At 39.8% G+C, this 16,592-nt stretch overlaps 1 protein-coding gene across 2 annotated transcripts in view; it reads left to right on the plus strand.

Annotated features, from left to right (window-relative positions):
- WDR7 (WD repeat domain 7) overlaps nucleotides 1–16,592 on the plus strand; it is a 349,149-nt gene that overhangs the window by 121,218 nt on the left and 211,339 nt on the right. For both annotated transcript variants that reach the window (XM_006891734.1, XM_006891735.1), the window contains one exon: nucleotides 8,722–8,835. In XM_006891734.1, the coding sequence (XP_006891796.1) occupies nucleotides 8,722–8,835 (114 nt within the window). The remainder of the gene's footprint in view (nucleotides 1–8,721; nucleotides 8,836–16,592) is intronic.

The raw sequence follows: 16,592 nt of genomic DNA on the forward strand, positions 1-16,592 counted from the left end.
GACCGAAATACCTAATCACATATCTCTTTTAAACAGTTTTCTCCCTTCTCTGTTTCAGAGCAGCATACATTATTGAACCCATCTTACTCAGTCTTTCCCCAACCCCAAGGACAGTCCCATTCTACAACAGTGGCACCATGCAATATTTGTCAATGAGGGAGTTTTGTGTGGTTACATGTTCCTGTCCTTCCAGTTACACTGTATCTATATTGGCATGCCAGCCCCTCTCATTCAGATGTGTCCTATTTTCATGCTTAGCTTTCTTTGCCTGAAGCCATTGTTGGCTTCAGTGATCTTCGTCAGTCTCCTTTGAATACTAGAAAACATTGCTTTAGAAATCAGGCAACACAATCACTGTCCTGTAGCTGTTTGTGGCTGTTGTTGTTAGGTGCCCTCAGTATCACTTGTAGTGACTGTATTTGTTATTAAATACAGTGTCTTCATTGCCATAATAGTCATCAAATCTGTCTAGGATCAAATGTGATCATGGTGTTCCTTAGAGAAAAGGATGGTGAAATTTTATGTGTCCGCTCCACCCCCCACCCTGACTTCCTACATTTTGTCCAGAGGTGCCAGTCTTTGAAAAAAAAAAAAAGGCATCATGTTTGTAAAAGTAGCAAGAGAAGGAAGACCCTTGGCAAGATGGATTGACAAGATGTCTGCAGCAGTGGGTGTGTGCATGGCAGTGATTGTGAGAATGGCACAGGATAGGACAGGGTTCCAGTCTCTTGTTCATAAGGCATCTGGGTGGTATTCCACTTGATAAAACCTAACGACAACTATTGCTGCCACTTGGTAGTATAGCCTCCTCCTGGCCAATCTTAAGGACAAAAGGGAAAAAAGAAAACCCAGAAAGAATTTCCAAGGCGCCTTTGTGCTCAGGAGAGCGCCCTTTAAACAATTCTGAGGGATACAGTTCTGCTTATAATTTGGGTGCCTGCATCAACTAGAAGGTAAAATTCAGAATTGATGCTTGAGAACAATTGTGTGTCGAGACCGATTTGCTTTGTCTCACAACACTTTGTAGGTTGAACAATAAATCTTTGTTTTATTTGTGTCTTCTGAAACCAAAAATTGGTGTTGAGTCAGCTCATAGCCTGCAAGTCAAAAAGAAATCTCTGGAAAAGGTGCATGCAATGAATTAAAAGTATTAGGTGTGATTTACACCATATATCATTTGCAGACTTGTTTTAGTGAAGAAGAAGAAGAAGAAAACGTTATAGTCTCGCCAGGATCATTCTATGGTTCTGTTGAACACTCCGCACCTGTATTTTTCTTTGTTGTGTATTCCTCAGTAAATATGTAAATTACATTGCATATGAGAAACGATTTTCTAAAAAGGAAAAAAGAAAATATTGGTAGAAAGTATTTTATTTCTTTGGAAGTAAAAATGAACATTCATTTCACCAAGTGGTTACTAAATTCTTAAGACTTTACTCAGGCTGGAGAACACTTTGTTTCTTTTTAATTATAATTTTATTTCTCTAATTGCGTTGTGGCCTTTAAATAAACTGACTTGTCTTGGGTAAATTGAAATGATCTCCTTGCAAATTCAGGAAAATACTCTCACCATTTCTTACGGGCTGACTTTTCTAGCAGACAAGGTCCATCTTGTTAGAGTTTATATTTTTTTATATTATTCCAGCAGGTAAAGTGGATACTGTGTCTTTAATGGAAAGCAAAAGGTTATCTTTCTCTGGCCTTTGTGTGTATGTGCTGATGTGGATGGAGGCAGCCAGACAGGCAATGTGTGCAGAGAGACTGGGGCACCGGCTGCAGATCGATAGCCGTGGTGTGAAGTGAATTAATGTCAGGCAGGCAGGCTGTCTGTCATAAGGATCGCAGGGAATGTGGGGCTGCTCTGGTCAGCCGCTGCAGGGATCTGCTTCCAATAAATTCGAGCCTTCTGCCTGAAGAGAAGCGATAGCTCTCTATAGCTCGCCTCCGTGTTGTTAAGTTTTACTTTAGTCAAGGTTCATGTGCAAAGCAAATGGTTTCCTCTGGTACGTTTTCATTACATCACGAGAAAGCTGCAGTGAGGAGCCACTGAGATGAGCTCTAAAAAATACCTGCTCTGCGTGAGATTCACATCCGGTTTCGGTTTTCCAATTTCAGCGGAAATCTGTGTCATTTCTTAACTGGGAGAATTAGAGGTTTTGTTAGTATTCGTAAATACGTTAGTGTCCCTTTTCTTTCTGAACTCTACACTATTATTTATTACTTCTATATAATTTTCAATAAAAGGATGCAATTATAATGCGCCAGAATGGTTTTAATTCAGTATAGCTGAAGTTGCTGTGTTTTAAGTGTTCCTGTATTAAATTTTAATATTTAATCTTTGCTTATTAAGTTGATTACATGATACCGGAGGCTTATGAGTGTGTATTATTTCTATTTCTCAGACATTATTAGCCAGCAGGAGTAAAATGGTAATAAAGACAATTTACAAGCCTTTGAAGAGAAATTTTAGAACAATATGTCTTATTTTACTGGTTGGGAGACTTGGGCACGGTTTCCTGCCGTTGATTTTGAATACTGTGTTTCCCTATTTGTATTGTGTACGTGATTTTCAAAAGTGATTAAAAATATTGCATACAAGTGGGGACAGTTTTGTATATCTCAATCACTCTCAATGATGTATGATCACAGTATTTGGAAGCCTCAGTGGCATGACGATCAAGAACCCTCTTATGCACTTCCTTCCTTCTTTTGCTGCCAGGTCCTAGCTCTCTTGCTCGGATCTTGTCCTCCGTGTTCCCTCCTCCTTCACAGTACGCGTAGGTGGCTGCCGTAGCATCAGCCCACCCCCGTGACGATCTTGTGTACAACAGAAACCGTCAGAGTCCAGCTTCGTGCTCGTACTCACCGTCATGTTCAAGTCCATGGTTGTGGCTGTCTCACCTGTGAGACTGTGGCTGGCCTTGCCTGTTCTGGCCTTCCTCCTTCACCAAACATGTCTTTGTCCCTTGATCAATCCCTCCTGGGAAGAGCCCAAGAAAGAGAGTCAGACTGGGCTCTGTTATAGCCCCCAAGGCTTTCATGGACTCACTTCTGGAAGTCCATCTCCAGATTTCTTCCTAAGCTGGCTTAGTCCTCTGAAACCTAGGCACTATGAATGAGCCTCTTGGTGTTTGAAGCATCATTTCCACGGTCACGGCAACATGTAATCCAGCCACCATGGTACTGCAGACTGACAGACAGGCTGTGGATTCACAGCGTAGAGCCCCATTGATAGGACCGCCCGGGCATTGTGTGTTGGTGTGAGCTGAGCTGGGCCCTGTGAAGCTTTTGGACCAAGCTAGACCAGGGAGAAAGGCAATCTGTTTCCAAAAATCCATGCATGAGTGACAGCAGTCCACTTTGTGGCCAGTTTTGAGGCTTCCATAGGACCCAAAAGTACTCTGCTACATTGTGAAGGAGTCTGTAAGTCAGGCCAAGTTGGTGGCAGCTAACAGCAAAAGCAGCAGTGTCTGATACATTGTCCACTCTGTTTTTATTTGCAGAAATGTGGAGCCGGGAACTCACTCACTCATTTATCATCCTGTTCTCTCTTTTGTGAAACCACAGCTACTGCTATATTGTATTTAAATGACACTATTTTTGTCATAAGGGTTGAAGCAGTTCAGTTCTGTTCCAGTTGTATTTGTCTCACCTTTATGAGATGCTCAACACTTTACCAGGTGCTAAGAGGATACACACACTGTAAGAAAGTCATATAAAATTTTATCTCACTTGACAAGTCTACTCCTTTACATCAAGCACATGAGATAGAAGTGACTTGCTACCATATAATTGTTGACCACTTTTATAGTCTTGATCTTCAGTTTATCAGAAACCAAAATTTCCACCTAAGTGTTTTATAAGTGCTCTCTTCTTCATGTTTCCAAGGAATAGTTCATCTTCTTGGATGGTGATGAAGTAATAATTTTTATACCTTGGGAAGTATAGACATTTTGTATCAGGAAGAAAATAAGACTCCCCCACCCCATTTTTCTATTTCACTAGAAATCACTTTATGCTCACAATTTTTATTAATAACAATGTTATACTACCTTCTGCTCTATCATTTTCCCCCGTAATTATTTTTACTGAAGTGTAGTGTATGTTAAAATCCACCGTTTTTCATTTCAGCTCTCTATGAGCTTTGATTTGATGTTTAAAATTGCGTGCCTGTGATCACAGTCGATACAGGGCACCAGCATCAGTTCATGCAATCTCTCATGTCACTTCATAGTTAATTCTTCTACCAAACCTTTACCTTCCTGCCATGGATTTGGTGTTTCCCTTCAAGTTTTCACTTTCCTAGAATAGCTTGAAATGTTTTTTCAAAAGTATATTTTGGGAGTAGTGTTCACTATGTTTAGAAGGATTAAATAATGACAGCTATTTTTGAAACATAACTATTGTTCAAAACTTGAAACCCAGCCATCCTTTTCCTCTGGCAGGTTGTTAAAAATTCATCTTACGTGTGCCACGAGGCTCTGAGAAGTGGCTGTAGAAACATGCTCTTTCCACTTTCACTATCTTTTACCTTTTCCGTCTTCTACTAAGCTTGGGATGCGAAGGTAGTTTGTTACCGATATCTACAACTCCTGTTTTGACTGGAGTTGGAATATTTAGTGATCTTAAAAGAAATCCAAGACATTTTCTCCAGCCAGGATGCTCCCTTGAGTCGAAGATGACAAAGCTTTGCCTCTCACTCTTTGGACGTTGGGTAGGCAAGGCTATTCCTTGGAAAAGGACGTCATGCTTGGGAAAATGGGAGGTCAATGAAGGAGAAGAAGACCCCAGTGAAATGGACTGACAAAGTGCTGCAGCAGTAGGTTCAGGCATGTCAGAGATGCTGGGATGGCACAGGATTGGACAGGATTCCTAACAAATTCAATCCTGCTTATAAATCACATGGCTCTGAGTGCTTAACCTCTGACTAAATAGAGTAAATAGAAATAGATTTGTAAACTTTGTTCCTGCATAAACCCCTGTGTTTTCGTTTTGAGTCCACTGATTTTACAAGGAAGAAAAATTACCACCCGGCATTTATTAATGCATTGCCACATTTCTATAAACAAGAAAAGAGCAATATTTGGAAATGTTAAGAGTGTATCTATTGATTCAATAAAAAAAAAATGGGAGAAGGATGGGCAGTCTCTTCCTGTAGGATTTACAGTTTCTGAAAAACGAGCTGGGCAGTAAGATGTGAGCGGGCTCCCTCTTGATGGTACATAAGACAGCATAATGCCAATGTGAAATAATGAACTTTGAGCATTTAAACAGTGAGTCTCTATTAAGGAATAGACTGTTTGGCATCTTATCTCTTGCTTTTTTGTGATTATTTTACTCCTTGCCATTTTTTAATTAAGTAATTAACAGAATACTATTTTTCTAGTAAATTATGTATTTTAAAAATTTTATTTTGTGAACACAACAATTAAAAACACTTCTGTGGAGCAATAGCTTTGCAAACATCATAGAGACTACCTTTCACATGCATTTATTTTTGTTAGAGCCACTTTGAACAGGCGCTGGTCATATAGAGGTGATTTTCATCTGCAAATTTAGATTGTTAGGACTGGAAACTGCCTTATCATCGTCGGTCGGATTCTGGGTCGTTAATAGTGGTTAATTATTAAAAACCACCCCATCCATCAGGTATTGATAAACATGTTGAATTTGGCACAGAAATGCTTACAACATCTTTCAAGAAAAATGTACTTGGATGTTTGTTTTAAAATACCTGGCTGGAGCCTAGCTATGTAGTTACTGATGTACTTATTAATAAAATTTCATTGATGGTTCAGTGCCTGAAATAGCTTTAAATTAATTGTAATGAAAGTTTACAGAGACTTGGGGTTTCCAGTCATTCATTGTTGCATGGAATAACTTTTAATAATGCAATTTGTGAGTGCTTGATTTGCCAATACTTGTTGATGATCATATGAAAAGCATTGATACGACCTGCTTTGTTGTTGTTATGTACCCTTGAGTCAGAACATGCTCTTCACCGATGCTCCAACAGGTTTTTGGAGGCAGTTAATTGCTTGGTGGGAGACTGCATCTTCCGTGCTCTGACTGGCTGGTAAATTCGAACAGTGTTCCTTTGGGCTGGCAGTACACCTCCTTACCACTAAACGACTACTGTTGTTGTAAAACTGCTGAATGGAACCAACTCATACCTGACCCTATTGAGTGTTTTCAGAGACTCTAAATCACATGAGAGATGATTTCCCATCTCATCTCCCTCCTGTGGAGCAGCTGGTGGCCTCGAACCGCGTGTCTTTGAGATGGTAATGCAGCTTCTTACCACTAGGCCACCAGAGCTCCACTACGAGCCATTGCAAGTTAAGAATAACATGATAGAAACACAGTGTGGTTAGTTCCTCTGAAACCTTGCAGATCGTGGTGACCCACGTGTCCACAGGGCTTTGGAGGCCGCAGCCTTTAAGAACAGCAGGTCCCCTCGCCAGTGACACTTCTTATCTAGTAAGAGGCACAAGTTGTTTGTGCCCCACAAACAGCAAAATACATTATCAAAGACGGAAAGATAAGTGTGTAAGAAAGGGACGTGGATCAGCAAATCCTCCTGTGATTTATGGAGTGGAAACAGGTGACCTCTTCTCCAGCCCAAGTCCACTTTCAGGGAGGATCTTTCCTTGTGATAATATTCTGACCATAATCCCTTAACTCTCTCTTCACAGGAGTTTGTTGCACTATTTGGGGGTAATGCTTTATTTTTTTTTTCCAGTTAATTTAAAAAATTCTTTGTCCTCATCCTTCTTCCCTATTTGCAATTTATAAACAAACTGATAGTAAGAACAAGGAAACTTGTAAAAAAAATTTTATTCTTTTTTGTGTGTGTACCATCAAATCAGATCTGACTGATACAGGAGGAGATTACCCCTCCTTCTCCAGCAGAGCATCTGGTGCATTCAAACTGCATACCTCTGGGATTGTAGTGCAGCTTCTTACCACTAGGCCACCAGAGCTCCCTTAAGAACAAGTAAACTTTTAAAGTAGTGTTTTACTTAACTAGTATTTCCACGCGCACTTGTGCGTGCACACACACACATTTGCAGCATGATTATATCATAATCAATTAATTAGCAGTAACATTCACCTATGAAGTAAAACTAGCAAAAACATTTGCCATCTTTTAGTATCCTCATTTTGTTTTCCACATCTTACTTAAGTAAATCCAGTCTGTAGCCATGTAAGTATATCCTCACTCAGACTCTGAGTCGGTTCTGACAGGAGGGAAGCGTCTATAAAGGGAGAAGACGACTGCCCGTCTTTCTCCCCGGAGCTGCTGGTGAGTTCAGACCGCGGGAGATGCCCCGGCTGAGCTCGCTCCGTATCTTGCTACAGACTGAACCACCAGAACCCCCAGTGCAAATGAAAGTTCTAGAAACAAATAGTTGTTGTTAGGTGCTGTCAGGTTGGAACTGACTCATAGCTGACCCACCCAGAGGTTTTCAGACACAGTAAAACACCCGGGAGGAGAATGCACCTGGTGGATTTGAAATCATGTACCACTGAGACCACCGAGATGGCAGTGCGGTTCCTTATCACTGGGCCACCACAGTTACGAATATTTTGTTCAACACACACACACACACACACACACACACACACACACACACACACACACGTTGTTGTTGCTAGGTGCTGGGTTTTTGTTTTGTTTTTCTTGTTATGTACTGTCGAGTGGAATCTGACTGACACAGGAGATCGCCCCTCCTCCAGTGGAGAATCTTGTGGATTTGAACAACACACCTTTAGATTGTTGTTGTTGTTATGTGCCATTGAGTCGTTTGCGACTCATAGCGACTCTATGTACAAGAGCTTTAAACGCTGTTCTATCCTGTGCCAACCTAGCCATCTCAAACGCACTTATTCCCACCACTCCACTCAGAATCGATCCATCTCCTTAGCCGCCCCTCCGCTCTAACAAACATGATGTTCATATTAGGTCATGTTAAATTGAGTACAACTCATAGTGACCCTGTGAATGAACATCAGATCTGAACCCTGCTGTGTGTGTGTGTGTGTGTGTGTGTGTGTGTGTGTGTGTGTGTGATGGTGGTGGTGGTGGTGGTGGTGGTGTGTCATTTTTTGGAACCAACCCATAAACTGACCTTCCAGCAGGTTTTCAGAGGTAGTAATCGCACTGGAGGAGATTGTCCATCCAGTCCTGTAAAGCATCTCATGAACTTGAACCACGTGCCTTCAGGGTTGTAGTGCAGATTCTTACTACCACTAAATAAAACTAAAGAGTTACAAATTAACGAACCAGATGTGTGTGTGTCAGAGGTATGAAACCAAACCCACTGCTGTCAAGTCTGTTCCAGCCCATAATGACTCTCTGGTGGGTTTCCAAGCTGTGTATTTTACAGGAGGAGACAGTTTCACCTCTTGAGTGACCAGATGGTTCAAACCAGTTGACCTTTCAACCCAACATGTAACAATTTACAGCCTCAGAAATCCCATAGAGGGTCACCAGGAGTCGAAATTAACTTGATGACAGTGGGTCTGTATTTAAGGTTTATATGTATACATCTCTACACACACACACACACACACACACACACACACTCTCACATATACATACTTGTATGGATACATATATACATGTACCTATTTTTACAGACATACGTAGCTTTAAACACCTCAGCCCACTTTCTCTTCGTGTTTTAAAGTTAAACATGTGCTTCCTATTTCCTTCAGCTGGAGTCACAGCAGAATCCATCCAGACTGTCACCAGCGCTTCTGACACCTCAGGGCCAGAAACTAAAGTCCAGGAGGAAGAGCATGACCTTGTGGACGACGACATCACCTCTGGTGAGCATGGGCCTCTTTAACAGAGTGTTGATAGAGCTCTGCTCAGTAAGAGAGTTTTTAAAGTCAGTTACGCTCGGAGTGAATATATTGATGGAATGGATTGGCACTTGTATCGATGGCTGTGTTTAGTTTGATGAGACTCTTTAATGTCCTTTTGATCTTCAGGTGGAGCAAAGTAGAAACTCTTGTTCAGGCCAAGTTTAATCGTTGTCCCTGTTGATGGCAAACCTGCTAGGTGTGCATTTGATTTTCTGCAGACTTTCTGGTTCTGGAGCTGGGGCCATTAGTAAAGCTTTGTAACTTGTAAGAGAATGTACACACTTTGTTACAAAAGATTTTCCTATTACAGAGATAACTGAAGATCATAAAAGTTAGAGTAGCAGGATATGTAATATAGGCTGCCTACGGAAATAAAAGAATAGCAGAATGATATAGGCCATGTACCAAAAGAAAAGTTAGAGTCGCAGAATATGTAATATAGGCTGCCTATGGAAATAAAAGAGTAGCAGAATAATATAGATCATCTCCCAAAATAAAAGTTAGAGTAGCAGAATATGTAATATAGGCTGTCTACCAAAATTTAGATAGTCTTTATACATTTAACATAGAAATGAATGTTGTCTCAAAATGCTTTAAAGCAAACAATTTAAATAGTGGTTTCTTATTTAAACATCTATGGAACATTTTTATCTGTATTTTTATTATAGTATATTGTGTTATATTATTCTATTATCTATATTATCAAGCATGTAAAGAAGTGTAAACACCAAACACAAAATGTACTTCAAGCTAAATGCCACTCAATAATGACTACAGAGTTCAAAGAGGATGAAATGAGAATGATTTAAAAAAGGAAAAGACAGAGGGCTTTTTAGGGGAGTGAAATGGTTCTGTATGATGCATTACATGATGGGCATGTGACACTTCATGTCTAGCACTGCTGTATAGCACAAGAGTGAACTCTGCTGTAAGCTGTAAATCATAATGAACATATCAGGACTGGTTCATCCATTGTAACAAATTACCTCATTAATGCAAGAGATTGATGAGATGGGGGAGGATTTCCATACTGGGGGATTAGAAGCTCTTTGGAACAGAGATGTCCTATCCAAAATTTCTGTAAACTTGAAAGTGCTAAAAAAAATAAGGTCTATTAAGTAAAACAAATTAACAAAAAAATTATAGCCATGTGCGACTGCTGCAGATAAGTACCTGTCCAGTCTGGGGAGCATTTGGTTTTGGGAAAATATGAGATAATGGTGGTGGCTCCTACTTGTTACTTTCAGGAGGAATATATCAGTTCATTGATGAGAAACAATAATCCTGGTTAAGTGTAGATGATTTCAGACACTTCCAACCTCTCTGAAGGTCAATTTAAAAATAAACAAAAAGACTGCCTGGGATTGGGTTCCGTCCATGGTGGCCCTCCCTCAGACCCCAAGGCATCATTCTCCCACCAAGCAGCTGGTAGATTCAAACCTCTGACCTTCCGGTTAGTAGTGAAATGCACAACACACCATGCTCCCAGAGCTCTGTTTTAGAAACATCTAACTTTTATGAAAGCTAATTAGCCATCTACAGTTACAAGTTTGTTTTAGTAGCTGTTTAAGAAAATATATTCCATTTTCATGTTTTTGTACAACTAGGTTCTTCATCTGTTCCATTTGCATTGTTCTTCTTTTACTACTCTTTATTATGTTATTGATGCTTGTTATATTATTCATGTTTATTATGTTACTAATGCTTAATATGTTATTAATGTTTATTATGTTTCAAAGGGCATAGTCTGAAGGGTATTGTCTTAGGGAATCCCAAAGACAGCTTCTCCATGAAGGCTCAGATCTACCAGCTGCCCCTTCGGCAAAAGCTCAGCACTCTTCCCCAGTGCCATTTACAGCCTTCAAAACTCATGGGAGGGTCAGTTGTGAGTCAGATCGGACTTGACCTTGCAAAGAGAGGAGAAAGGTTTTGTTTTCATTTTCTGCAAAGTTTAAAAATGTAAAGCAATTATTTAGTTCATTGAAGAGAAAAACATTTTACATTTCAAATTAAGCAGAATAACCCAGTTTTACATTCTGGAATAACAAGTGGGGTTTTGAACACTTAGGAAGCCTCATTAAAACAGTACAGTGATTTTATTTTTTTTTAAGTCTGCACCAAAACCACAAGAGAACACCTAACTCAGCTTTTCTTTTATTGTTAAGTTAACCGAGAGGCTTAAACTCAAAAATCTACTTCAGACAGTGAGTTAATGCTACATAAACAGTGTTATAATCCGTATAAAAGTCGTTTAAACATATGTGATGAATGCCTTTTATCAGTTGATTTATTCACTTTGTGCCATGGCATAGTAGAAGCAGGAAGGCCCAATTTCCCAGCAGTTTAAATGCCTGCAATGACTTCCTTAGCATGTTGTCAAAGCAACCCGCACTGCAGTCTGCATGTCGCTAGGATTACCTTTCGTGCGTGTGACTTGATTAAGCTGTGGTATAGATTTTTGTGAGGGTTTAGAAAAAAAAACAACAACCCGATATTTCGTTTCATTGACTAGAATCCTATATAAATTGCATTATGAAAAATACGGTAGATGCATTGAGAGAAATCTGCTTCAAGCCCAGTAATCTAATTTCAGTGTGACCAGCATTGTTGAGCAAACCTGCTATGGGAGAGAAAACTGGCCAGTGTGACCATTTTTTTTCTTATTCTGAAAAATTGGATTCATTTTCTCCCCCAGCTATTTAGAAGGAATTGCCATAATAATTTCCATTTACAAAGTAATTAGAAATTCTATTGTGACAGAAATATAAGCTTGCATTTTGAGCACTTGAATGTTTATTTTTTTTTTTAAATAATCCAGGACTTAATTGTTAAAAACAGTCTGATCACAATAGCAATTAAAGCATCAGACGCCATGGTTATCTCTATGGTTTTGCTAAAGACAGAGAAGCCATTGAAATGTTCCTTTATGGCTGGGAGGGTCTGACGTGCCAATGTTTTCTTACCGGAGTCACCACCTCCCAATCTTTGTTAGTGTTTGTCTTATAAAGTGTTTGTTAGGTTTGTCTTATAAAAGTAAAGAAATATGGATTAATCTGTGTAAATGTTGGCTATGACCAAGTGGAACTAATTAAATTTATTTGCTAGGGATAGTCTTGGCTGCAAGAGAACAGCTGGAAAAACTGGAAGAAAAAATGGAATCTTGATTGAGACAGTTTAAACCTTCACCTTGTCATTTAAAAAAATATGCCGCCGCTTCTTTCTGTCTCTCTCTCTTTAAAGCTAATATCTATTGATCGGCTCCACGAAGTAAAGCCGGGGTGCCTTGGCCAACACGCACACTCTGGTGTGCTTAGCATTCTGTCTTAAGTCTCGCCACATTCTCTCCTTTGAACCACATATTTTAAAGTACATATAATCAGAGCAGCCATTTTGGGGGATTGATCTTGTTTTACGTGCAAAAAGATGAAAACCTTTGTTTTTTACCTTTTTAAAAAATAGAATATAGATGGGATGTGTGCTTTCTTCTTTATTGGATGTGGTTCAAGTTTTATCATACTCTATATTTAAAATACATTTTTAAAACAGTCATATTTTCTCCGTAGCAAAAGAGAATGGCTATTAAGACAATTTCAGAGATATTTATTTACAGTTTCCAAATCACAAGAATATTACGTTATGTTTGTGTATTTGCTTCTGCTTGTATACCTGTATTTTTATTACTATACCTATACTATTAACTATAATGTAAATGAGTATATAGGTGTTATATATAATCAATATCTCTGGACAATGTGTCCTCCTCCTTAAAATTTTAAGAATTATGCTACTATAGTCAGCAATACTAATGGATTAAGTCTCATGAAAAACTGACACACAATAGCATACTTTTTTAGATAAATCATATTGAATATTTAATTTTTTTTAAAAAGGAGTCCTAATGGCAATTTAATGAATTATCCCTTGTGTGGTTTTTATTTACGTTCTGGGTGAGTGTGAAGCTATCCATCTCTCAGACGGGGCGTCATGAAGCAGCCTTGCAAAGTTGCACATTAAACAGGATTTTGGCAAGGTTTCCTTCACCAATGTGCGTGTGTCCCTTTAAGATTACGGCAGGCTTCTGAGGGCAACATTGTGGTGTCCCACCTCTTGTTCCATATAGCAATGACACCCTGACCTCACAGAAATAAAGGGTTAAGAGTCACTGACATTGTTAAAAAGAGGCCACTTGGTGCGAGATGTCCAGCACTATTAATAGGTTCAGCTGCTTGTAGCAGAAGCGGCAGTTATACATGGACCAGCCTGGGTGTGTGGACTAGTTTTACTTTTTGAAGTATGTTGTTGTGGTGGTTATGTTCTGCTGTGTTGGAAACAATTTGTAGGTGACCCTCCAGCATATTTTCAAAGGTATAGTTTTATAAATTGATACTCAAACGCATTTTCACGATTAAGTCAGAGGAAAGCGTCCCTCTCCAGCTGTCACTGGATAATAGATGTTCGGGGGAGGGGGAAGATTTCTGCTATTGCTGTGCATTTCATGTTGACAAAACTTTTGTGTATATGTTCTCTCTCTCCCATTTTCATTGTTAAGACATAGATTTCAAGTCTTACTCTTCGCAGTTGTATCTTTTCTTAATTTAAAATTATACATTGCTGGGAGAACATTGTATTTCATGGCAAATTGGTGTATACTTCCCCCTCAGTGTACCTTGGCTGTAGAAAGAAGTTTGCCGGAAGGACTGTTTTATCTTACTTTCTTATTTTAAGATCTCTGGTGCCCTAGTTGGTAGGGAGTATTGTGGTGACAGTCAACACTCTTGGCACCAGCAGTCAGGAAATTAAAAGGCCCATTGCGATGGGAAAGTCTGCTGTTAGAGACCTCTCTAAAGTACTGAAGAGCAGTGGTGTCTCTCTGGAGACTAAGATGATTCTGATACAGGCCATGGTCTTTGCAATCACTTGTTACGCATCAGAGAGTTGGACAATGACTAAGGAGGATAGAAGGAGAATTGATGCCTTTTGAGTTGTGGTGCTGGAGAAGAGTATTGAATGTACCATGGACTGCTAAGAAAACAAACAGATTCGTCTTGGAAAGGGTTAAACCAGGTTGCTCTTTGGAGGCAAGGATTCTGAGGCTTTGTCTCACATACTTTGGTCATGGTGTAAGGGGAGACCAGTCATTGGAGAAGGACATCATACTTGGAAAAGTGGAGGGCAGGCACAGGAGGGGAAGGCCCTCTGGGAGATGGATTGATTCAGTGACTGGGGTAATGGGATGGGTGTGTCAGAGACAGTGAGATTGGAACAGGACAGAGCAGGATTTAGGGCTGTTGTACATAGGGTAGGTCACTATGAATCGCAAGTGACTCGATGACATATAACAACAACAACAACAAATTGTGGTGACAATCTCAGCACAGGCAGTTCGAATCCATCAGCTGTTTCTTGGGGAAAAAGATGAGCATACTGCCTCCATGCAGTTTACAACCTCTGAAAACCCGTGGAAGAACTGAAGAACAAATTTAAGCCTAGACTCGCAATATTGAATATTGAAGGATGCTGGAGGCACGGATTCTGAAGCTTTGTCTGACATACTTTGGACATGTTGCAAGAAGGGACCAGCCCTTGGAGAGGGACGTCATGCTTGGGAGAGTGGAGGGACAGTGCAAGAGAGGAAGACCCTCGATGAGATGGATTGATTCAGTGACTGGGGTAATGAGGGGAGGTGTGTCTCAGAGACGGTGAGATTGGTACAGGATAGGGTAGGGTTTAGGGCTATTCTACTTAGGGTCTCCATGAGTCGCAGACGACTCGATGGCCCATAACAGCAACATGGACGATATATTGAATGACCCAGAAAACATCAAAAGAAGATGGAGGGTATACACAGAATCACTGTATCGAAAAGAACTGACTGACAGTGAAAATTTCAGGAAGTACCACAGGAGCAAGAAGCAATGGTAACGAAGGAGGAAGTGGAAGCTGCATTGAAGGCATTGCCAAAACACAGGGCTCCAAGAATCGATGGGATACCAATTAACTTGTTTCAGTTAACAGATGCCGCCCTGACAGCTGTCTCCCCAGTGGATTGGAAGAGATTCATATTTGTTCACATTTTCAAGAATGGTGATCCAATAGAATGTAGAATCTGAAAAAAAGAAAAGAATGTGGAAACTATTGAACAATTTCATTAATATTACGTACAAGCAAAATACTGCTAAAGATCATTCAAAAATGACTAAAACAGCACATCGCTAGGGAACTGCCCAAAGTTCAAGCAGAATTTAGTAGAGGTGGTGGCACCAGGAGTATCATTGCTAATGTCAGACGAATCCTGGCAAGTCAAGAAGACCAGAAGAATGTCTATTTATGCTTTGTTGACTATGCAAAGACTTTTGATTGTGTAGATCATAACAAGTTTCGACTAGCATTGAGAAGAATGGGAATCTCAGAGTACTTAATCATGTGAAACCTATACCTAAACCAGGAGGCTGTTTTGAAAGCAAGGAGGACTTGAAGCACTTGTTGCAGAAGATCAAAGAATATAGCCTTCAATATACATTACATCTCAGTGTCAAGAAAACAAAGATTCTTACCCTTGGACCAATAGGCAGCATCATGATGGAGAAAAGATTGAAACTGTCACATTTTCATCTTGCTTTGTACCAGCAAGTAGGTCTCCTGATTAGGAGGTCAGAGAATATACTGCACTGAGAATGCCTGCAGCCAGAGATCTCTCCAAATTACTGAGGAACAATGATGTTAGTTTGAGGACTAAGGCACACTTGATTCAGACCGTGGTCTTCTTACTCACTTGGTAAGCTGCTGATAACTGGACAATGAATAAAGACGACAAAAGAAAAATTGATGCCTTTGGACTGTAATGTTGGAGAAGAGAATATCCCATGGAATACCTAAAGAACAAACAGGTAAGTCTTCGAGAAGTATAACCAGATTGCTCCTTAGAGGCAAAGATGAAGATATTTCATCATGCATACTTTGGGCATGTTGCTTGGGAAGGTGAAAGGTTGATGAAAGAGAGGAAGACCCTCAACCAAGTTGCATGTGAGAGATTGTGAGGATGCCACAGGATAGAACAGGCTTCAGATCTGTTGTTCATGGGATCTCTGGGAGTCGTACTTGACTCAGCGACACCTAACAACACTTGACACTTTTTAAAAACATTTTTGATATGTAAGTGAACAAAGCCAACAAAGATGCTTCTCCTAGTGCCTCTTATATGGTAGTAGGAAGATTGAGACAATAAGAGATAAATATATAGTACATTAGAAGATGAGAAGTCCTATGGGCAAAAAGAAGAACAGAGAAGGGTCAGGGAAATTGAAGTAATATCAATTGTCATCTTACGTACCAAGCACTTTGCACTTGACTCACACAAAATTTCTCTGAAGTGGATACTAGTATTTTTCCAGATATGAAGATGGGGAAGAGCTCTGAGAGGTAACTCTGATAGGATTACATTCTTAACAAGCAATGATCTGGTAACTGAAAACAAGACTTGTCTGATTCCACATCTTGTGTGTGGTATCAAGCAGGACCTTTTACTGCCTCACGTTTTCAATCAAACTCATTGAGTGTCAGATTTTCATTTTCTTTTGTAGTATGTGTTCATTTCAGAGTCCCCTTTCATTCCTTGTGACATGATAGAAACCAGGCAATTGCTGGTTATCTTATTATTTAAAGTGCAAGCTTATGTTTGTCTCTCTTTTTAAAAGTATCACATATTTGTCCTTTCCATT

This window comes from Elephantulus edwardii, unplaced genomic scaffold (genome assembly GCF_000299155.1).
Source record: "Elephantulus edwardii isolate Elephantulus edwardi_28Jun2011 unplaced genomic scaffold, EleEdw1.0 scaffold00103, whole genome shotgun sequence".
NCBI classification, from domain to species: domain Eukaryota; kingdom Metazoa; phylum Chordata; class Mammalia; order Macroscelidea; family Macroscelididae; genus Elephantulus; species Elephantulus edwardii.